This window comes from Ursus arctos, unplaced genomic scaffold (genome assembly GCF_023065955.2).
Source record: "Ursus arctos isolate Adak ecotype North America unplaced genomic scaffold, UrsArc2.0 scaffold_28, whole genome shotgun sequence".
NCBI classification, from domain to species: Eukaryota; Metazoa; Chordata; class Mammalia; order Carnivora; family Ursidae; genus Ursus; species Ursus arctos.
In genome coordinates, this window is record NW_026622963.1 from 10,588,260 (window position 1) to 10,610,010 (window position 21,751).

At 59.2% G+C, this 21,751-nt stretch overlaps 1 protein-coding gene across 2 annotated transcripts in view; it reads right to left on the reverse strand.

The window, feature by feature from the left end:
- Nucleotides 1–20,028, reverse strand: part of CSPG4 (chondroitin sulfate proteoglycan 4) — a 42,970-nt gene extending 22,942 nt beyond the window's left edge. For both annotated transcript variants that reach the window (XM_057303814.1, XM_026478572.4), the window contains exons 1-2: nt 19,559–20,028; nt 365–528 (exon numbers count right to left, since the gene is read on the reverse strand). In XM_057303814.1, the coding sequence (XP_057159797.1) occupies nt 365–528; nt 19,559–19,646 (252 nt within the window). In that variant the 5' untranslated portion in view covers nt 19,647–20,028. The remainder of the gene's footprint in view (nt 1–364; nt 529–19,558) is intronic.
- Nucleotides 20,029–21,751: the final 1,723 nt, after the last annotated feature.

Below are 21,751 nucleotides of genomic sequence, written 5' to 3' on the forward strand. Positions count from 1 at the left end.
CAGGGCTGGGGAGATGGGGGCGGGGCAGGGCCAGGGTAGTCAGGAACGGGGGAGGGCCAGGCCCAGGGCATGTGGTGAGCGAGGGCCTGGCTGCGAGAGACCAGAGGCTGCCACCTGGCCGGGACCGTGGGACGGCAGGCCCGCAGTGAGGGACGGGCCAGCCAGGGATTGCGGTGGGAAGTGTGGGTGGAAGGCTGCAGGGCACAGCCAGTCCACGAGGGAGTCACACTTTTGGCAATGCTGTTGTTCACCGCACAGCGGAGACCTAGAGACCCTGGGGAGAAAGTGACTCCCATGAGGTCACACAGCTGGTTGGGGGCCATCCGGAGCTAGAGGAGGAGGCCGGCAGGGAGATGTCACTGACCTGTAGGTATCCAGAGTGGAGCTGCAGGAGGAGGTGGTCAGCCTGGCCTGCTGCCAGGAGAAGCAGGGCTTCAGGCTGGGACGTGGAGAACTGGAGCTGGAGGTCTATGTCGGTCAGAGCTGTGGCCACGGGCACCTCCAGGTGGTTCTCACCGAAGAAGGAGGCTGTGTGAGAGAGGGAGCTGGGGTCAAAGTGCAGACTCTGGCCTGGAGGCGAAGAGGGGCTGCAGAGGCTGCCTAGGCTGTGGGGAGGGAGTTCATGCTGGCGCAGCTTTGTGGTTCTGTGTGGCCCGTCACCTGCTTGGTCCTGGTGCCAGAAGGCACAGCCTCATCTTGTGTCCAGCCCAGACCTTGGCTCCAAAGAAGGCCAGACCCATTCCAAGCAACTCATGTTTCCTCCTCAGAGGTTCCTGGGGCTGGGAGGGCCCTGCCAGCTCTGACTCTCCTCCCCTGGGCCCTACAGGATTCCCCATCCCGGGTCTGGTCCCTCTCGGGCCTAAAGGAAAACCATCCTTGCCTGCGTCACCTGGCTTGATGGTCATAGCCCCCGGAAATGGAGTTCCAGGAGAACTATCCCTACCCCACACTGATCCCTGCTCAAATTCCTTCTCCTAAATGCCCTACGCTTTGGTTCTTAGGCAACGCTTTCCACGCCGTGCCCTCCCACTGTGGGTGGGCTGGGGCCTGGCGGTGGTGCTCAGACAGGCAGCCCCCCATCCCCACTTCTCTCTTGGGCCGCGCTCCCAGATGGCTTTGGGGGTGGGGGTGGCAGGCGTCGGACTGAGTCCACCAAGGAGCAAAGGCTCTGAGGCCAGATGGAGACCACGTGCAGTGCTGGACCCCAAATGGGCCCAAACTTCCTGCATCACCCCATATTGCTTCCTCCTGCAGAGCTATTGTTAGTCCCTTGTGAGCGGTCAGATCCGGCCCTATTGTCTCCACCATGGCTGGGGAGCCACTGATGACTACAGCTGACTTTCTGAGCCTGGGTCTATGGCTAAAGACAGGGCCTGGGAGGGCTAAAGTTTTGCTGAGCAGACCAGAGGGCCCAAGTCCATATGGCCTGAGCAGGCCATATCTGGGGTTCCCCAAGGCTGGTGGTCATTGTGCGGGGCCCCTTGGGTCCCATATGGGATACCTCTTCTTTTTAAGCTGCCACCTCCTCCAGACCGTTTCCCAAAATTACCCTCCCTTGACCTCCAACCAGCTGCAACAATTTCTGGTTTACTTCTTTTGCAGAAATTAGGGCCAAGCATAACTTTGGCTCTGTTCCCCAGAGGTCCCGGGCTAGGGAAGGGTGGGGCGGGGTGGGGGGAGATAGAAATGGTTTAAAAAGGCTATTCATCTCGGCGGGGCTTCCCTTAAGCCCTGTGTGCGGGAGTCAAGGCTGGCCTTGACGGGGATGATCTGGCACCAGCCACACACGTGCTGGTCCCTGACCTGAGTGGTGGCACCAGCCGCTGGAGGAGTCCGCAGGGATGTCCAAGAAAGATAATGCTCTTCCTCTCAGGCTGAGCCGAAATCTCTGCAGTTATCCCCTCTTGCCAGCACTTGCCGGCCGCCAGAACCTTGTCTGAGGGGCTAAAGGAATCAAGCGAGAGCTCCAAAACCGTCTGGGTGGGTAGGGCCCTGCAGAGCCAGCAGACCTTGGCGCCAGGGAGAACTGACGAGGCCGCCACCTCATCCGCAAGGATATTATTTTTTTTTAAGATTTTATTTATTTATTTGAGAGAGAGAGAAAAGAAATGAGTGGGGAAAAGGGGCAGAGGGAGAAGCAGACGCCCCACTATCCAGCGAGCCCCCTGTGGGGCTCGACCCCAGGACCCAGAGATCACAACCTGAGCCCAAGGCAGACACCCAAAGACTGAACCACCCAGGCGCCCCCAAGGGCATTGATTCTTAAGAACAAAAAGCAGCACCCCAGCACAGAAGTGAGGGGGCCGTGGCGCCGCAGGAATCACTGCGGCAGCTGGCAAGAGCTGATTGTTAAATCTGCAGGAATTTTGCAAGCCGGGTGATGTTGCCCCGGGGGAGTATCTATACCATGGAAGAGGAAAAGGCTACAGATGAGGGTTCTCTCTCCCCCAGAAAGCCCGTTGCTCAACAGTTACCTATTTAGCGGGGGAGGGGGCCGTCTCCCTCCGCTGCGGGGGAGGGAGCTCACACACCCAATCACACTCCCTTTGGTTAAAGGTGGGTGCGGGCATGGTCGGGTGCCCAGACAGGAAGTGAACTAGATGGCCAGCGCTGCCCACTGAACCACCTGCCTCTAGCCCCCCTGCCGCCCCCCCCCAGGAGGAGAGGGGCAGCCTGTTTAGCCTCGCTATCCAGGCCGGAGTGGGAGGGTGGCAGGAAGTAGAGGTACTTTCCAGAGAGCTGGGGTCTGAATGAGCCCATTGAGGGGCCGGGCCCTGCAGTTTCCTGTGGGGCTGGGCAGGGAAGCACTCACACAAGCTGCCTTGTGCGCGGGCCCGGCAGCCCCCTCGCCCCAACAGAGGCCTCGGAGGCCTTGCTGGCCAGGGTTTTGGAAACTCTGACAGCGCCTTTCCCCCCACCTTGTGGTCTCCTTCTGTTGCCCCTTCTGATGGGCCGCAGTTGCAAGGACCCAGCATCCCTGTCCTGGGAGATCGTGGGAGAGGCTGTGAATGGGGAGCCAGTGCAGAATAAAAGAAGTGAGTTAGGAGTTAGTTCCAGAAGGCTTCCTGGAGGAGGTGAGGGTGGTAGAGAGGAGAGAGGGAGGGGCCTGGGTACTTTCACAGGGCAGCAAGGCCAGGTGAGAGACTGGCAGCAGGGGTGCACAGGCTCTGGAGAAGCTGAAGACAGAGGAGGAGAAGGAAAAGTAGCAGGAGCCAAGCCAGCCTCAGTGGCCTGACTGGGGTCCCAAGGCAGTGGAGGGGAGGAAAGAAGGCATCATCACTGCTTGGAGACTTGCCCTTGACTCTCCTGGGTCAAGAAGATCCATGATTCATCCAAACACCAGCTCAGGCCTGTAGCAGCTATGTGGGCCGCCTTTTGCGCCAGGAGAAGGGGCCCAGTCTGATTCCGCCCCCCCCCCCCCCACTTTGTAAAATGGGCCATCCTTCCCAGTCCCTCCCCCTTCTGTTTGTGGGGATTAGTCCCGAAGGTCCCTTTCTGGTCCCGGAGTCTGCTTTCAGATAGGGGTATGCAGAGGGTTAATGGTGTGGGCTGTCTGGGTGGTGCCAGGCGTTCAGTTCAGCGTGGGGGGCAGGAGCGGCAAGGAAGGGGTCTGGGGTGAGTGGGAGGGGCCGAAAGAATGCCTCATGTCTGGGTTTCTGCACCTGAGAGACGGTCGGTGGGTGGGTGTCCGGGACTACGTAGATGTCCGTTTGCGTGTGTGTTCAAGTGTGTGGGTGGCTGCTCGGGGGTGTGTTTTGGGTTTGCATAAGGCTGTGTGTTTGTGCATGTGTGTGCGTGTGGGCTGGGAGCCGCCAGGACAGAGCCGTGATTGTGCCCAGGCCTGTCCTGCCCCTCGGTGCCGCCCGCCGTGACTTGGCTGGGCCTGGCTCGGTGAAAGGGGCCGTGTGTTCCTGGAGGGTGCCCGCCCCTCCTGCCCGGCGCCTGGCCACCGCAGAGGTTTGCCGAAGGTGAAGCATCCCGCAGCTTCCCGCCTTTCCTGACCACGGACAGGGCTGAGGCCGAGTGGCTCCATCCCTCTTCCTGAGACGAGGGGGCGCAGAAAAGAGCCTATGCCCTTGCCCGCCAAGCCTCTTCTCAGGCGGCGAGATGAAGCGTGTCCCCCGCAATGTCCCCACAAGCCCCCCTCTGCAGGGCCCAGGTTGTGCCGGCATCTCCTGTCTCCCTGGGGGCACTCCTAGTGTGTGTATGAATGGGGACCTGAATCCTGCCCCCGGGGGCCCCCACGCGTGAGGCTTACTTCCCCCACGATGCTCTACTCTTCTCCATCAGTGGCTTGGGACAATGGGTCACCTTGTGGGGAGTATCTCTGCCCATCAGGCTCCCACCGTGCTCTCCTGGGCTGACCAGCGGCAGGGTCTCAAACATGCGTCCCTTTTCTCGTCACCAGGGGTGGGGTTGGCTGCAGACCCTGATCCTTCTGAGTCCTCACGACGCCTGGGGCTAGCCACACAGTCTTTCTCCAAGTCTCTGCCCCTTATCTCCTTTGTCTGGGTCTTGGCCATTTGCTGCCTTATCTCTGCCTCCCGGCCTTCCTTATCCTGGCTGTCACTGGGAGCACCACCCCTGCCCCAGGATAGGCTAGAGAGCTAGGCCTGGGGCCTCTTGCCTCCCATCCTTGGGTAATGGGTTCCTTGTATCAAAGTTCTCTGCAGCTTTAGGGTTCAGTGGGGTTTCCAGACAGACAAACTGAGGCTCCAGAGGAGAAGCAACTTGACAGAGAAGCAGAAAGCCTGCAGTTCTTGGCCCAGCCACCTGAATGAGCCGCGCTCATGCAGGCACCTCCACCCCACACTACTCCCAGGCAATCAATTCCTGTGTGCCCTGTTCCCGCCACATTCCTGGTTGCCTGGGGGCAGCCAGGCGGCCCCACAGTCAGCATGCGTCATGGGCGTTCCTGGGTGTCTGCTGCCGCCTGCCTTTATAAGGGAGGAAGTTTGGGAGTCAGAGCTGCTGGGCAGAATGGCCTTGGGGGGTGGGGCAGGGCCCAGGGGCAAAGGGGGGCAGTGGGAGACCTGGACACGTGTATACTGGGGTGGTATACCCAGTGGTCCTGAGCTGGAGCAGGAGGTGAGAGAAGAGGGCTCCAGACTCACTCACTCGTTCATTAGCACAGTAACAGAGCCCTGGAAAGAAGAACTACCTGGGGGAGGCAGAAAGCCTGGGAAAGACGTTAAAACCAAGAGTGAGAAATGAAGACCCCCCCTCCTCCACAAAAACTGAACTCAGAGGTCCAGACAGAGACCTGACAAAGGAGATGAAGGAGGAGAAACCAAGAGAGACCCAGAAGGCTTGATGTTGGCGGCAAGCCTGCTGTCGTGGACCTGAGTGTGGAAGGCGAGGAGGGGCCACGGCCAGACAGCTGGGCAGGAGAGGGGTTCTGCTCTCAAGCGAAGCTCCTTGGGGTAGGGCAGCAGGGCGGCAGATCCTGTTTGAGATCCATGTCCTAGGCAGGCAGGGGTGAGGCTGGGAGAGCCCTTCTCCTGTGAAGTCTGAGGGGGGCCATGGGGGAGTGCTCTAGGATGGCCAAGGCAGGGATGGGCTCTCTGTCTCCCCTGTGGCTGTGTATGTGGGTGGCCCCGTGTGAGGGCAGGCCTGGGCCAGGTGCCCTGCGCCAGCAGCTGGGCCCTCCCTGAGGTCACCCAGGCCCTCCAGAACTCTGGCCAGATCCTGTCCCCTTGTGCCTCCAAGGGATGAGCTTTTCCTTTACCAGCTTTCTGCCCCCAAGGCAGGGAACTTCGGAGGAGGCTGGGAGGGGTGGAAACTTATCGAGAACCACAGCCACAGACCCCAGGCCAATGGGGCTGACGCTCCCCACAGTGCGCGCTCCCTTTTCCGAGCTGGGAGAGCAGTGTCAGGAGCTGGCATGGGAACCCAGTCGCACAGAGCACCGAAGACTGTGCGTGGCCATGGTGGGTGGCACATAGCCATGAATGTATCTGAGTGCAGGTCTGTCACAGCGTACTGCGGTGGGTGCGGGGCAGGCGGCTATGTGGTGCGGGGGTCCAGTCTGGCTCTAGATACTGGACATGACCCTCCCTGGCCGTGCTGCACACCGTGCCTACTCCGGTATCAGCCCCTCAGCGCATCCCAAGGCTCAGCCCTGTCCACTGAGCTGTCACCTTCCCCCAGCCTGTTACCTCCGAAGGTAACAAGGGGGAGGTTAGAGAGATAGACTTTAGGTCAGACCAAACGGACAACATAACCTGCTCATGGTGGGGACAACAGGGTCCCAAGAGCCGAGCCTAGATGCTTACCACCTGCCGGGGCGACTGCCGGGGAGAGGCTCGCACACCAGCACAGCCTCACTCTCCTACCTCCCTGGCCCCAGCCTGCGAGTCCACAACCCAGGGCCATCCTGGAGGCCCGCTGCTCCTCTCTTGCCCCACAAGCCACGGCCACAGGAACAAAAGTAGTTTAGTTCAAAGTCACGCAGAACTTAGAAAGGGAGCCCTTCCTCTTGGCAGACAGCAGCTTCCCAGTAGGGAGCCGATGTCAGGCTCTGCACTCATGGGCAGCCAGCCTCCCCATCCCAGCTCCAGGGAGACCTCAGCTGGTGTGGACGTGGGCCCGTTTCTCTTCACTCCAGGAACTCTTGAGCCATAAGACTCACTCTCAGGGCCCTCGAGAGTTCGGTTACCTTTTTGGTTCTTGCGAGACCAAGGAAGCCAGGATGGTACAAGGTTCCTCAGCTATTGGCTGAATCCTGACCCTCGTCACTGGCCTCAGCAACCGGTCCTCTAACCCAAAGCCTGGAGGCCACCGAAGCTGAGGGGCCTACACAGGGGGACATTTCCAACTTAGGGACCCCCTCTAAAAAGTGATTACCTAAAAGGACTGGTACCCTGGGCTCCCAGCCACGTGTCCCAACCTTGGGGCCATGTGTGGTACAGAGGAAGCAGGAGGTCAAATGAGAGGTTTGCTCCCGAAGCGGCTCAGAGTCCACCCAGGCTGGAGGGCAGGGGCGGGGAGGAAGCAGGGCCTCAATGGAGTCTTTGTGGAAGGCCTGCTGCTCCCCTGGCCCGAGGCGCCGAGGGGTGGGGCTGCTGCGGTGTGGAGCAATTCTGAGAGGCTTTTCCTTGCCTTATAATTTTCCTCCTCGTGCAGGGCGATGGGTGGATTTCCAGGCCCTCCTCCATGGCCCCTTTCCCTGGCTTTCCTGGCCCTGGGAGGTGGTAGGGATTGGGGGACCCTCGTCTTAGTGGGCCCAGGCTGAGGTAGGGGATCCGGCAGAGAAGAAACAGAGCGAGAGACCCTCCTCACCCGGCACTGGGCCTGCTCAGCAGCCCCTTCCCCCAACAGGGTCTCTATGAGGTGGCTGCCAGGGTACAGGTGAGGCCATGAGGCTCGCAGAGGACACTCCCTGTGCTAAGGCCTCAAGAGGCACAGCGCGGGGCTGGACTCGAGCCCCTGGGCTGCGGCTCTGGGCTGGGTACTGTGGTCTCGGGGAGGGGCGCAGGCACACAGAAGCAGTCAAGGGGTTGTTGTTGCGTGTGTGAATCGGAAGTGGGGCATCTGCCACTGGCTCCAGCAGGAGGAGGGTGTGAGAGCTGGCCCCTTGCCCGGGAGACACACTTTTTCCCTTCTTGTCCTCAGGGGCTCCCTAGGGGGCGGGGGGAGGGGAGTGAGGAAGGAAGGGGAGAGCATCTGCTTTCCGCTGCTGGTTTGGCTGCTGGCCTCTCCTGGTGTGGCTGGACCAGTCTGGTTCTGGGGCTGGCTGAATCAGGGAGGGACCTTCTTCAGGGCTGGCTAAGGATGGCACGTTCCTACAGCCAGTAATAAATGCTGGTCCTGCCCACTGGGGTCTTAGAGATCAGGGAAGAGGGCAGAGGGGCACGGGGTGGGGTGAGAAGCTTGCCCCGTGGTGGGGGGGGGGGCGGGGACGCTGTGGGGCTGAATCCAGAGCCAGGAAGCGGGCGGAAGCCTGTTGCTCATCTCTGAGCTCTCCCTTAGCTCTGGGATGAGAAACCGCTAAGGGCAGGGCCCTTGGGGAGGTGACTTGGGGCTTCCCCCAGCCTGGCAGGCTGGGCTTGGAGACAGTGAGTGTGTGAGCTGGGATGGGGCTTGGCGGACTGGTCTGGACGCAGGCCTGGACGATTTGGCCCAGCTTGCACTCAGGAGTCTGTGCTTTGGGGAAGCCACACTACCTCTGCCTTAGTTCGTCCATCTGGAATATAGGGAAGGGAGGTGGGATCATCTCACAGACGGCAGTCCCCTATCCAGGAGACTGGGGGAAGCAGAAGCTTGGGACAGAGCCCCCCCCCCCCCCCCCCCCCGCCACATGCTGCTGTGCTCTCTTTGGCTTCAGTTTTCCCATCCGTGCAAAGGGGACTTGGCTGGGGAGACTGAAGCAAACCAGGCTTGCCCAGCCCAGCTCCTCAGGAAGTGGCTGGTGGAGGGCTGTGGTCACTACAGTGGGTACAGTGGAGCCAGACTGAGGCTCCTGAGGACAGGACGGAGGGCCCATATCCCCTGCGCAGGGCATTGGCCGTCCAGGAGGCCCATAAACGTAAAGGAATACAGGAATCAAACGGTGGTGGCCCTTGGCCCCTGGGAGGGATTTTCTATCACTGACCATAGGCCGAGTAACAAGCTTCCAGCGTGGGTGGGATGCCTGCAAGAGGGCGTGGCCTGCCAGGGTGGACCAGGAAACCCCAGAGCCCTTGCTAGTGGCCCCTGTGCTAACCAGGTCCCCCAGACATCCCTAGCCTGAGACCTCTCCCCATGGGCAGGCCCAACTCCTCCAGGAATAGGTTCCCGCCTACCACTCCCCACCTTCCAGGCCTGCGGACCCCCCCGGACGGTCAGCATGACCGAGCTGTGCCCCGCTGCTGTGCCCCGCCGCTGTGCCCCGCCGCTGTGCTCTCTCCAGGCCACCTCTTCTCGCCTGGCCTCAGGCACCGGCTCTTCACCTTGGCACCCACATCTCTGTCTCCAGCACCAATGCTCCGGGGCTGCACCAGAAACACCCAGAGGGACCGCCAAACCCCAGCCCACCTATCTCAAGCCAGACTCAGTGCCATCTCTCCCCACACCTGCTTGCCTTCCAGAAGGGGCCTCACCACCCACCCATGGCTGGGTAGACATCTGAAAGTCATTTTGAACATTCTCCGTCCTCCCTCCCCATGTTCCAGCCATCCTGCCCCTAAATTCTCTTTCAAATTCATCTCCCCCCTCTTGCTCCCCTGCGCCGTCCCACAAGGCACATGGTCCCCATCCCCTGCTTGGCTTAATGAATTTCCTGCCCTGTTTCGCTAATAGCAACCACTGTTAACCCAAACGGGAGGTCACTCTGTCATCCTCCCTTGTCTGAAAGGCTTCAATGGCTCCCATTTCCCCACCCTAGTGTGGCCCTGAAGGTGCCGGCTTACCCTGTTACAGCCCTGCCAGGCTTTCCTGTTCACCTCCTGTGAACAGCCCACATGTCACTAGGCCTTGGGCTGTTTTCCGTCTGCACCTGACAGGTGCCCCGCTCCCAGCCTTTGCTCAGGCCAGCTCCTCTTTTCTGCCTGCAGAATGCTTTCCTGCTCCTTCAGGAAGGAAGTCTTCCCCCACCCTTCTCCACAGCCCAAATTTCCTTCTCTGCATTTGGGGTGCAAAGACACTCAACTGTGGCTTGGGGACCTGAACTACTGTCACCTCTCTCTGTGAACTTCGGCGTTTCAGGAACAAGACTGGCAGCGCTTGGTGAAGGGAGACGGAAGTGGGGAGCACGAGGGGCAGCTGCACGCTCTAGCTGACCCACATGGGCCCATCTAGCAGGGGCTGCGTCTGGAAGCTTGCTCCCGCTCTCCCCCACCTCGTCTCACCTCCAGGCTTCTCTTCAGTCCTCCTCTCCCTCCAGGACTCCAGTGCCCAGGCAGGTGGGGGGAGGGGAGAGCCGGGCCATGGCTGGGGTGGGGTGGGAGACTGCCCGAGCCAGGGAGTGCTTTTCTGGGCCTATGGTGACAGAATCTGGTGCTTGTTTTTAAAGCAAATAGAGTCAGAGCCCCTATTTATAGCTGGAGGCCACGGCCACAGACAGGAGATGGCTGGGGTTGAGGCTGTGCAGGCCCCGCTCAGGCAGGGGCTGGGGGTGGGGCCATTCCCAGGCCCCCTGCCCCCCTGTCTCAGCCTCCAAGGAAGTGCCTGTGGGATCTTGACATCCCCTAGACAGGATGACAGGATGACAGGATGTAGCCTGTGCTTCAGGGTGGGGGGGCGGGGGGGAACGGACTTGGGTGAGGGGATGGAAAATTTCTCTCAGGATTGGTCCCTGGGGCCCAGAGTGCCTTATGGGAACGGGTGGAGGTGAGGGTGTGTTGTGTCTGCTGGGAAGGCCAGGGAAGACCTGTGTGTGACGTGCCGGATGTAGAGACAGCACTTGGGGTTGCCACGGGGACTGGGTAGAAGAAGGGAACAGAGCAGGGTCAGAGACACGGGGCGGCCAGAGACAGAGAGACAGCCCTGGGAACAGCCAGGGGCTTGGTTGACCCTGTGAGGAGAGGGGATAGAGGAAGCTGTCAGAGACCTGAGGGGGAGGCCTCTGTGCCACAGAAAGTCTTCACGGTGCTCTGGGCAGAGGGGTCGGAGTCCGAGTTGCAGCCAGTGAGGAGGGGCAGGAATTAGGTATCTCTGTGGCCTGGCCCATTCCCATCCCTGCAGGGCCCAGGGCCTGGAGACCCTCCGGCCCAGGGTGGGAGGCCCAGACCAGTTTGGAGGCAAAGAAATGCTGTGGGGGCAGGGCTGACGCAGATGGGCTTTGTCACCAAGATCCCTGAAAAACTACCCTGGGCAGGTGAGGCAAGGTGGTGTCAGGGCCGCCGGGGACAGGTCTGGGCTCTGGCTTGCCAGGGGGTAGGAGCCCCTGGCTTGGAGGTGTTACCAGCAGAGGCTGCGGCCTCACACATGCTGCCAGCCTCTATCCAGACCCCTCCCTCAGTTGTGCTGTTGGAGGCTGTGGCGTGGCCGTAGCCTGGGGCATGTGTCATGGAGCCCTAGCCACAGCCGGTGACTCAGACGGTTAAAAAAGGAGCAGCTTGGAGCAGTGACTCAATTGGCTCTGGAGGGGCTGGGTGGGTCTGGCTGGTACAAGATGGGGTGGTCTGGGTTTATTTTTGGTAGGGTGGGGCTAGAGCAAGGGGGTGGAAGATGGAAACCGGGGGTGGAGCAGAGTCGCTGCTCTCATCCTGGGAGAGCCCCGGGACTTCACGCCAGCTTGGGAAAGCGGTTTCTAGGTGCCAGGGAGCTTGGGCAGGCTGGGCTGCCTCTTCACCCGCTTCCAGGCCCAGCCCACTTTGCCGTTTGGCCCCAGACCAGCAGCTGGCTCTCTCTGGACAGAGAGAGCCCCTGTCCTATTCTCAAGGGGCTTGAGCTCACAGGTTGCGGCTGACCTTGGGGACTGAATATCCTACCCAGAGGTCCAGAAAGGGAGAGTCTGCCCGAGGCCACGCAGCAGGGCCAGGTATCCCGAGGGCTGTGGTTTCACAGCTGGCTCCGGTCCCTACAACACCTCTCCTGCCTCAGGGCTGTCAGCAGTTGGAGGGACAGGCTCCTGTCTGAGTATCTGGCCCTGGAAGAGCTCAGCCGGGCCTCAGATGGGCGGCAGATGCCCAGAGACAGGGCCTCAGCCGGGGGCGGGAGCCTGGATGCTATTAGCACACGTCCGGGGCGCTGGCTGAGCTCTGCCCAGTGGTCTGCTGAGAAGAGTTACTGCTATGGGGGTGAAGACAGAAGATGGAGGCCCGGACTCTGCCCAGCCTCTCACCTAGCATGTCCCTCCAGCAGACATGGCCCCAGCTAATGGTCCCACTCTGCAGCCCGTTCCCAAGACTCACTTGCCCTCGCCTCGAGCAGCTCTGACCTCACACATCACAGACTCGGGCATCACCAACACCCCCGATGGGTCCCAGTAGCTCAGGGCGGAGAGGGCACTTCACTCCCTTGGTCTGGTTTCTGCCCCTTGTGATGCAGGTCCTCCTGCTTAAGGGGTCACCGCTCCTTAGCGGCCCCATGGGGGCCCTGGCCGTCACCCCTACCTCCAGAGGGGCCCCAGGTGTGGGCCGTGGGCAGGGCAAAGATGGGCATCTAGGCTCCCATCCTACAAAAGCTCCCGGTGCCTGCTCTTTCTCTTCGTCCCCACCCATCTGCTCTCGGGATAGGGTCTGAGTTTCATTTGGTGGTTCTTTCAACACACGCTGATTGCGTTGTGCCCAGGACCAACGCTCTCCGTCAGAGGGGCCATTAGGCTTTGGGGTGGGGCTGGGGAGGGGTGTCCTGCTTCTCCTCATAGTGGGGGACGTGTGTGGGCCTCGGCCAGTTTGTCAGTCAGATGCAGGACCCCCTCCCCCTTTCTGAAGGGTCCCGGGCTGGCAGGCGGCAGCTGGCTGCTTGCTCCCTTGCGGACCCACCTCCCCTTTCCCATGTCTCTGAGTCTCACACAGACCAGCTCACAGGACCACCTCATCTAATCTCCCCCCTTGGAACGTCTCTCAGAGATGCCCCTGATGGCTGGGCCTGTCGCCAGTCCAGGAGACGATGGGAGTACCAGAAGGAAGTGGGCTCAGGGGGGCACCTGGTCCTCAACAGGCACAGGAGGGGTAATCATTTATCCCCATTTTAGAGAGAAGACTGAGGCTCAGAAAGGTCACACCTCAAGGGGCAGGGCTGGAATGAAATCCTCGGCTCTCTAACGCCATGTTCCTCACCCCCGCGTGCCTGACCTCCCGCCTCCCCCAGCCCTGCCGAAGTTCCGAAGTTCCGGGAGCTGAGGACTCAGACGAGGGAGGGGTGGGGCCTGAGTCAGGACTGAGGAGCGGGAGGGGGCTCTCTCTTAGCTGCTCCAAGGCACCCAAAAAGGGTGATTTGTTCCTTCCCTGACCATGGTGGGAAGTGTGTGTGTGTGCGTGTGTGTTTCTGGGCCTGCGGCCTGCCTGGCCAGCCTCCAGCTGCAGGAGAGCTGGGCTGGCCCCAGCTGCTGTGCACAGGGAAGAGGCAGGGAGGGGCTGGAGTCGTGGGAATCAGCATCCTGGGCCCACTGATATTTATAGCTGGCCCCTCCTGAAATGTGGGTGGGGGAGGGCTGCTTTTAGGTGGGAAAGGAAGTTGGTCTCCTCAGTCCAGCCCCCTCCACCTCCCCAGAGAGGAGGCAGGCCCCGGCCAGAGGCCCTGCTTCAGCTGTGGAGCTGGGGGCTATGAATCCTGAGGTGGGGGTTTCTCCCAGGACCGCTGGTGGAGGGGCTGGACACTCTCTGTGCTAGGCCCTGAGCCAGGCTGCTGAGCAACACTGTGTGCGTGTGTGCACGCACATGTGTGCGTGTACCTCCTGGGCATCAGACTGACGGGGGTCATGGGGCTGGGGACAGAAAGCCCCCAGAGAAGGAGGGCAGGGCCCCAGGAAGAGGGAAGACCAGGCTGTGGACCTCAGCGATCAAGGGTTGTGAAAAGCCCACAGGTGTGGTAGAGCTGGAGCTGGGCCTTGAAGGATGAGAAGAGAAGAACAGCTGCAGGGAACAGCTTGAAGAGGGGTGGAAGGGCACCAGGGATTATGCACTATTATCTGATGGCTGAGCTCATCAGCCACCTTTTGGGACACAGGATCACCCTGAATGTAGAGGCTGATGGATCGGAGGGGGACAGAGGGCCCAGCATAGTCACGGTGTCTTGGGGCCTGTAGGCAGGTGGCACCATGGGGCTCCAGCCCACCTGGATGCCCGGGAATGTCCCTTTTGGTTCCAGAAGTGGCAGGAGAGGGATGCTGGGGCAGGAGGGGCCAGGTGCCCAGGCTTGGCTGGCAGGAAGCTGGAATTGTGTGCTGCTCCCTGCCTTCAGGCCCCCGGACCTTGCTGCACCTGGGAAAGGACATGTTCCTGGGGCTCTTGGGGTCAGTCTTGATTTGGATTCTTTGAAAGCCAAGAAGTTCTTCCTTGGATCTGATGAGTCTTCCCTGCTCTCAGCATGTTTCAACTCAAAGCAATTGCTTGGTTTTCACATCTTTTTTCTTTTTTTTTCAAGCCACAAACGCATTACCCAAACCACATCTTACATAAAACCCAAATCTACAAGCCTGCTCCCGGAGCTGCTGTGTGTGGCTGGGGGTGGGGCTGGCCTCCTGCACTGCCAGGCTCAGCCTCCTCTGGATATAAAGCCCTGGGGCACCCTGGGCACAGTCTGAAAGATCCTGGTTGACTCAGCGATCGATATGCCCCTCTGTGGTGGGCTCAACCCTGTGTGGAGCAAGATGGTGGAGACCCCTAAGGAAAACAGATGGGAGGTCTGCCTACAGGGAGCTGCTGGTCCTATGGGCAAGGCCACCACCCAAGCCAGGATACAAGGACAAAGAACAGGGAGGCTTTGCCCCCAGCCTGCTAAGGGCTTGGTGTATGACGCTGAGAAAGTGGTCGCCCCTCTCTGGGCCTGTTTCCCTATGAACCGTGGGGAGACTGGTCTGGGGTGGGGAGCCTCTGCAGTGAGGTCTGGGAGGGGAGGCAGCCTCACTGACCCACCATGACAGCTAAAGCCACGAGAGAGACCCACACTGACATGGGTAGGCGTGAGCCGTGGCCGGAGGCCTGGCTAAGACACCTCAGAGCTGGCAGCGCGGCTCCCCTGCAGGCTGGGAGCGCCGGGGTGTGGGCAGGAGCTGAGCGGGAGGAAGGAATGGTCAACAGGATAGGCACTGTTCAGAGCTTGGGGAGCCGTGCCACCAGGCCACCTTGATGGCAGCCCTCAGCGCCACTGCCCTCCATCTAGGACGAACGCGGCTTCATTTGCTAACCCGGCCGTTGAAGGGGGTAGGGGACTTTCTTGAAGAGGATTTGCTTCTGCTGTGACAAAGGAGGGTATGGTGAAGTGGGGTATGGGGACACAGGAGCAGAGTTCTGGGGTCCTCGGGGAGCTGTCCTGCCCCTGAAGACCTGTCACTCTTCCCTGCTGCGGGGGCCTGGGCCCATGGGTAGGTGACCGCCCACCTGGCCCCATCTGGGCTGTTGTTGAGGGGAGTGACAACACTGTGGCCTGTGTGCCTGGAGAGTGACCTGAGGCCAGTCCCTGCATTTCTCTGAGCCTCAGTTCCCTCATTTCTAGAATGGGAATGTTCCCTGACTTGCGGGGCTGCTGTGAGGCTGCGCACGACATGGGTAGCATCCCCCTGGGGGATGTCTCCGGAGGTGAGACAGTTAGAAGATAGCTGCACCCGCTCCCCTGTTTGGAATGATGGGCCCTTCTGAGAAGTGAGAGAGCTAGGCGCCTCTACCGCAGAGAGAATCCAAGTACAAAATCGTTCATACAAACTCGGTTCGTTCCAAAATCACTCATCTACATTCAGTAATAATAATGTGGTACTTTTGAACCCCAGCCGAAGCTTGCACCTGGAGAAAGAGTCTTAGCTCTAGAAAGCTCTACAGAACTGGGCCTATGTCGGGGCAGGGGGCACGTTGGGGGCAAGGAGGGAACTGGGTGGGGTCCGGAGTTGGGGGAGAGGTTAGGAAGGAGCAGAGGGACCAGGAGGGGAGCAGGCTCAAGTCGGAAGGCCCCTCGTTCAGTTGCTCCTGGTAGGCACCGCAGAGTAGCCCGGCAGCCCCTGCGTTATCCTGCCCTCACCTCCTTATCCTGGGCAGCCCCCCATCCCGCCCCGTCCCGCCCCGCCCAGGGCTGTGAGCACAGCTGGCTGCGCACATTGCTGTTCACACTCGCGTGCACACCCACATCTGTGTGCACGCGCGCGCGAGTGTGCGGCAGGGCTATTTCCAAGTCCCCCTCCCCTGCCCGCCCCCTCCGGGCAGCACGCCCAGTTCCCAGCAGCAGCCTATACACTTCCTCTGAAGGCTCCACGCACAGCCCGCTTCTCTCCTGCAGCCGCTGCCAGCCGCCTGGCCCACCTGGCAGCCCCCTCCACAGCCCCCAAGCGGACAGCACTGAAAGGCCCTTCTTGTCCTGCCCCGGAGGGCAGGCGAACGTCGGGTGGGGGATGGCTCAGTTAACCTTGGTTCTTGAACAACTTTTCCAGAGCCTGGGTGGGCTGGGCCAAGGGCCTGGCCTCTGCCCTGCCCCAGAGGCCCCAGGGCAGTGCTCACGAGCGCACACGCACACGTCTCCAGCATAACCGTTCCCCAGAGGATCCCTAGAGGCAGAAGAATCTACCCCAACACAATTCCTTGCACTTGATGGCTCCATGGTCCTGTTCTCTAGACACCCCGTCAGGTCAGAGTCCTCACCCGGGTAATGCAGGAAACCTCCCTACGGGGTACTCCTGCCCCACCCCCAGTCCTACTTCAACCCCCCACCTTCTGTCTTTCAGTCAGCTGTGCCAGGCCAGGTAAAAGGGATGGGAGCCACTGGCCCTGCAGGCTCCGTGCTCACTCCGACCTCTCAGTTTTACTCATGCTGTTCCCCCGACTGGAATGCCAAGTCCCCATCAGCTCAAACCCAGTCTGCCCCACTACTCGTCCCTCTGCTGAATGCCTCCCATAAGGGCTCAGAAGGAGCTGGACACCACATTGGCAGGGTGGCCCTAGCCTAAGCTCCCACACAGGCGGGGAGCTCCCTCAAAGCAGTGCTGGGGGCTCTTCCTGTGCTGCTGCAATTCTCTGTGGGACCTAGAGCACTGTGCTTCCTCCCTGGGGTCTCAGTTTCCCAGTCTGTACAACTAGAAACTTGGCCCAGATGGTCTCCAAGGGTGCTTGACTCCCAGGCCTCATGACCTAGATGTTCTGGAATGTTGATGAATGCAGGGGAAGCATCCCAGTGTGCCTCACTGATACCTGAGACCCCAAGGGCCTTTGGGGCTCAGGGTGTCCAAGGAGGGATGGGAACGATGCCTTCCTCAGGTGGGGGCTGACCCTACGCAGAGACCAGGAGAGGGTGCCGAGCCAGGCATAGTGATAGAGATGGATTGTTGGAGGGGAGCTCTACCTGGGAGGGGGAGAAGATTCAGCTCTCCATCCCCTCCCCATATCCAAATTCTTCCTAAAGGCAGAGATTGGCTTAACAATGTAAAACCCCACTGCTGCCATGCTACTCTCCTGCCTTAAAATCTTCGTTGGCTCCCTTTCGCCAAGAGGGCATAGTCTGTGGGCTGTATTCTGCCATTTAAGGATTCTGTGCCCCAGCCCAATGGCTCTTCCTGGCTGGTGCTCAAAATATGCCTTCTCAAGAAACAACAATTGTTGGAGAGGATGTGGAGAAAGGGGATCCCTCCTCCATTGTTGGTGGGAATGCAAGTTGGTACAGCCACTCTGGAAAACAGTGTGGAGGTCCCTTAAAAAGTTAAAAATTGAGCTACCCTATGATCCAGCCATTGCACTACTGGGTATTTACCCCAAAGATACAGACGTAGTGAAGAGAAGGGCCATATGCGCCCCAATGTTCATAGCAGCAATGTCCACAATAGCTAAATCGTGGAAGGAGCCGAGATGCCCTTCAACAGATGACTGGATTAAGAAGTTGTGGTCCATATATATGATGGAATATTACTCAGCTATCAGAAAGAACGAGTTCTCAACATTTGCTACAACATGGACGGCACTGGAGGAGATAATGCTAAGTGAAATAAGTCAAGCAGAGAAAGACAACTATCATATGATTTCTCTCATCTATGGAACATAAGAACTAGGATGATCAGTAGGGGAAGAAAGGGATAAAGAAAGGGGGGGTAATCAGAAGGAGGAATGAAACATGAGAGACTATGGACTATGAGAAACAAACTGAGGACTTCAGAGGGGAGGGGAGTGGGGGAATGGGATAGACCGGTGATGGGTAGTAAAGAGGGCACGTATTGCATGGTGCACTGGGTGTTATACAGAACTAATGAATCATTGAGCCTTACATCGGAAACCGGGGATGTACTGTATGGTGACTAACATAATATAATAAAAAATCATTAAAAAAAAAAAATACGCCTTCTAACCAGGCTGCTGGTCTTCCTGTCTCCACATGTTCTTCTCACATCCACCTCAGTGCCTTTGCTCAGGCTGAGCTCCTGCCTAGGTTACTGACGCCCTTCCCATCTTTCAAGGCTTGGCTCTAGGATCACCGTCTGGGCCGCCCCAGCTTGCCTGGCAATTTCTCTTCTCCATGCTATTCATCTGGATCTTTGCAGACATGACAGGAATTGCTATTTGAGTTTTAATTTGCTTTTCTACCTCCTGAATGAGTTCAGGTTCAGCCCATTCATTTCCGTGTACTCCTCACTGCTCAGCACAATGCTTGCACACTGTTGGTGCTGAGAGGTATTTGAGTATAGCTCTCAGTTGAAGCCCAAGGAGATGGGGGTGCTTGTCTGGAGGCTGGATAAGCAGCCCACTACAGTCACCCCAGATGGCCCCTTCCCACCTTTCCAGAGGCCCAACCCATCACCCAGGCCCTGAGACTTTGAAGGAGGGGGTCCCTGGGAATAGGAGCAGAGAGCCTGGGGATCCAGCTCTGACTCACCCCAGTGGGGGGGGGGGTCCTCCCCTGACTCATTTCCCTCTGGGTACCTCGTGATGCTGTCCGTTAGAGCTGTCTTCCCCATCTAATGGGGAGGAGGGTGTGGCCTGGGCCCCTGGAGGGCAGAATCAGGCCCTTCTTCTGCTCAGAGTTGCTCTTGGGAATGGTCCCGAAAGATGTAGGCTGAAGCACTGATTCATGCATGGGTAGTAATGACTGATGGGCCCTGCGGCCACAGTTCTTATGGCATAACTAAACCAGGCCTTGACTCAAGGAAGAATGCTGTCATGGCGGGATTTCTGGCATGTAACAGAGGAGACACATCCTAGCACCCTCAGAAGGTGAACTGTCACTCAGTCTCTGCTGGGGTCAAGCACCAATGCCTGGGACAGGGAAGTGCGGCGGGGTTGCCCAGGGCTGTCTGGGGGACAGGCTCCTGCGGGGGTGTGGGACATCTGAAGGGCTCTAGGAGGCTGAGAAGTGGGTGGTCCCGTCTGTCACTAACCAGGCCTTCTGAGTTAGGAGAGGGGGCTGAGGAGACAGGAGCGAGAGAGGAAGGCAGGAGGAAGGTGGTGGTGAAGAGGCCATACGAATTTACCTGGGGGCAAGGAAGGGGGCCCCGAGCTGTTGGAGGAGGCCAGGGGAGGCTGCAGGCTGCCCAGGCTGAGGTACAGGGGGGGGGGTCCCACATAGGGTGCGGCAGGGCGGCTCCCTCCCCATTTCTCGCCTTGCAGCACGCCCCATTCCTGGCCTGGGTGGCTGAGGCTGGGCTACTGGCTTCTTGCTGTCACAGAGTATCCTTTGGGCACCAGGGCAGTCCCTGGAAGCCCAGACAGCATTGGGTGGCCCCCTGGTTTTAGCGGACAATCCTGCACAGAGCCACACCCTAGACAATCCGACTGGGGCCAACCTCAGATAGTCAGAGCCCGCAGAAGCCCCGGAGGGAGAGCTATCACTGGGGATCCTGCTTCGATCCCGCAGCGGAACTCCCAGAGAGCCCAATCTGGAGGAAGAGAAGTGCAGCCCCCTCGTCTCCCAGTCTGGGGATGACTTCTGGGCCCTCCTGTCCCATTTTTCTACCCAAGGAGCCCCCCACAGCTCCGGCCAGGCCGGTGGTCTCAGGCCCCTTACTCACCTGCAGATGAGGATCTGGCCAACATAGCCAAGGTCAAAGCCAGGGCCAGGGCAGGAGCTGGAGGCGCGGGCTGCTGGCCCCAGCGCATCACGGCGGGCTGTGCGGCAGGATTTGCGAGGAGCCGGCAGTCGGGAGCCTGGACACCAGAGCAAAGGCGGGAGCTGAGAAGCCTGGAAGGCTGGCTCCACGGACTCGGACTCAGGCTGGGGCTCTGGAGCAGCCCGCTGCCACCGCCTTACTTAACTCTGGGGGCGGGGCAGGCGCCAGCCCGCGCTCCGGTTTCAGGACGGGGCTCCCCCGTTGGCCCCCCTCACCCCCAACTTTCTTAAAGGGCCCGTGCTGGGCTGCTCCTCCCCATGCAGGGGTGAGGAGACCCTTACAGCTCCGTTAGATCCAGGCCCCACCCTGCGGATTTGGGACAAAGTCCCAGAGGAGCCTAGACCCTCAGAGCTCTGACCCAAGGGCTCCAGGAGACCTCCTCTGGGAGGAGAACTGAGCTGGGCTAGCCCCCTCACTTCTCTTTCTCCTGCCCTTGGAAGGATGGGTGTGTGTGTGTGTGTGTGTGTGCGTGCGTGTGTGTGTGTGTGTGTGTGTGTATGTATACGCTCTGGGCCTAGGAGGACAGACGCCTACCACCACACAGACTGCTTTTGGGCTGCTTTCCTCTAAGGTCTCCTCGGGACTCCATTTGGACAGAGAGGCACCAGCCTGGAGTTCTGCTCTGTGTCCCCTGGCATTGTGACCTTGGCCTTCTCTGCCCTGCACAGCCTCATTTTCCAGTCTACAAAGGAGAGATGTTCTAGACTCTCCCACAAGGCAGGAGGGATTCTCAACCCCAGAGTATCATTTGCCTCAAAATAACCCTATAAGGTGGGTGAGAACCACTCCCTATCCCCCCTCCCCCATTTTACGGAGGAGAAAACCGGCTCAGAGCTGGAAGTGGTTCCAGCTGGAAGTGGTTCCTACAAGGCCCTAGGTGGAGCGTAGCTCCCTGGCCCTTTGGGACGAGGACCCTGGGCCTCCTAACTCCTGAATCCCAGTGTTTCAACTTCCTGGGACTACCGCCTGCAAATCGGGCCCTGCACGAGCTCCTCCCTAACAGCTTCAGGCTGGGGTCCTGCTCCTCTAGACTCCCTCCGAGGCAACAACGGCAACATCGTCAGCCTCGCCCCAAACAGGAGGAGAAAGGGCAATACTACCACAGTACTTCCAGCACGCAGAGCCTCTGCCTGCTCTGTGCCTGGCCTCAGCTTCTCTGCCTAGCAGATGGGTAAAAGAGCACCCCCACGGGCTGTTTTCCCTCCCTTCTTTCATCAGAATCCCTCTTTCGCCCCCCCCCCGTGGCTCAGCGGGTTAAGTGTTGGCTTTCGGCTCAGGTCATGATCACAGGGTCCTGGGACGCTCAGCGGGGAGTCTGCTTCTCCCTCTCCCTCTGCCGCTGCTCCCCCAAGCTCATGCTCTCTCTCTCTCAAATAAATAAATAAAATCTTAAAAATAAAAAAAGAATCCCTCTTTCACACCTGCCTGCTTCGGCCCAACTCCACCCCAACAGCTCTCTCTTCCCAGCCCCTCCTCACCTTAAAATTTTTTTATAATTAATTACAGTGTAATATCAGTTGCAGGTGTGCAATATAGTGATTCAGCACCTGGGTGCATCACCTGGTGCTCATCACAGCACACGCGCTCCTTAATCCCATCACCTGTTTACCTTATTCCCCACCCAGCTCCTCGCTGGCAACCATCAGTTTGTTCTCTATAGTTAGGAGTCTGTTTCTTGGTTCCTCTCTCTCTCTTTTTCCCTTTGCTCGTTTGTTTCTTAAATTTGTTTCTGTTTCTTCAATTCCACATATGAGTGAGACCATACGGTATTTGTCTTTCTCTGACTTATTTCATTTAGCGTCACACCCCAGCTCCATCCAGGTCGTTGCAAATGGTGAGATTTCCTTCCTTTTGATGGCTGAGTACTAGTCCACTGCACGTACCCACCAGCTCTTCTTTATCCACTCGTCAGTCCATGGGCACCCGGGCTGCCTCCATGTCCTGCAGGTATAATGTGGCAGTAAACTCAGGGGTGCGTATATCCTTTCACATTCATGTCTCTGTTTTCTTCTTCCTGGCAGCAGAAATACCGGGTCTCAGAGGTTCTGTGGTTCTGCACAGCTGAATACCTGGAAGTGGAAATACTGCATTAGG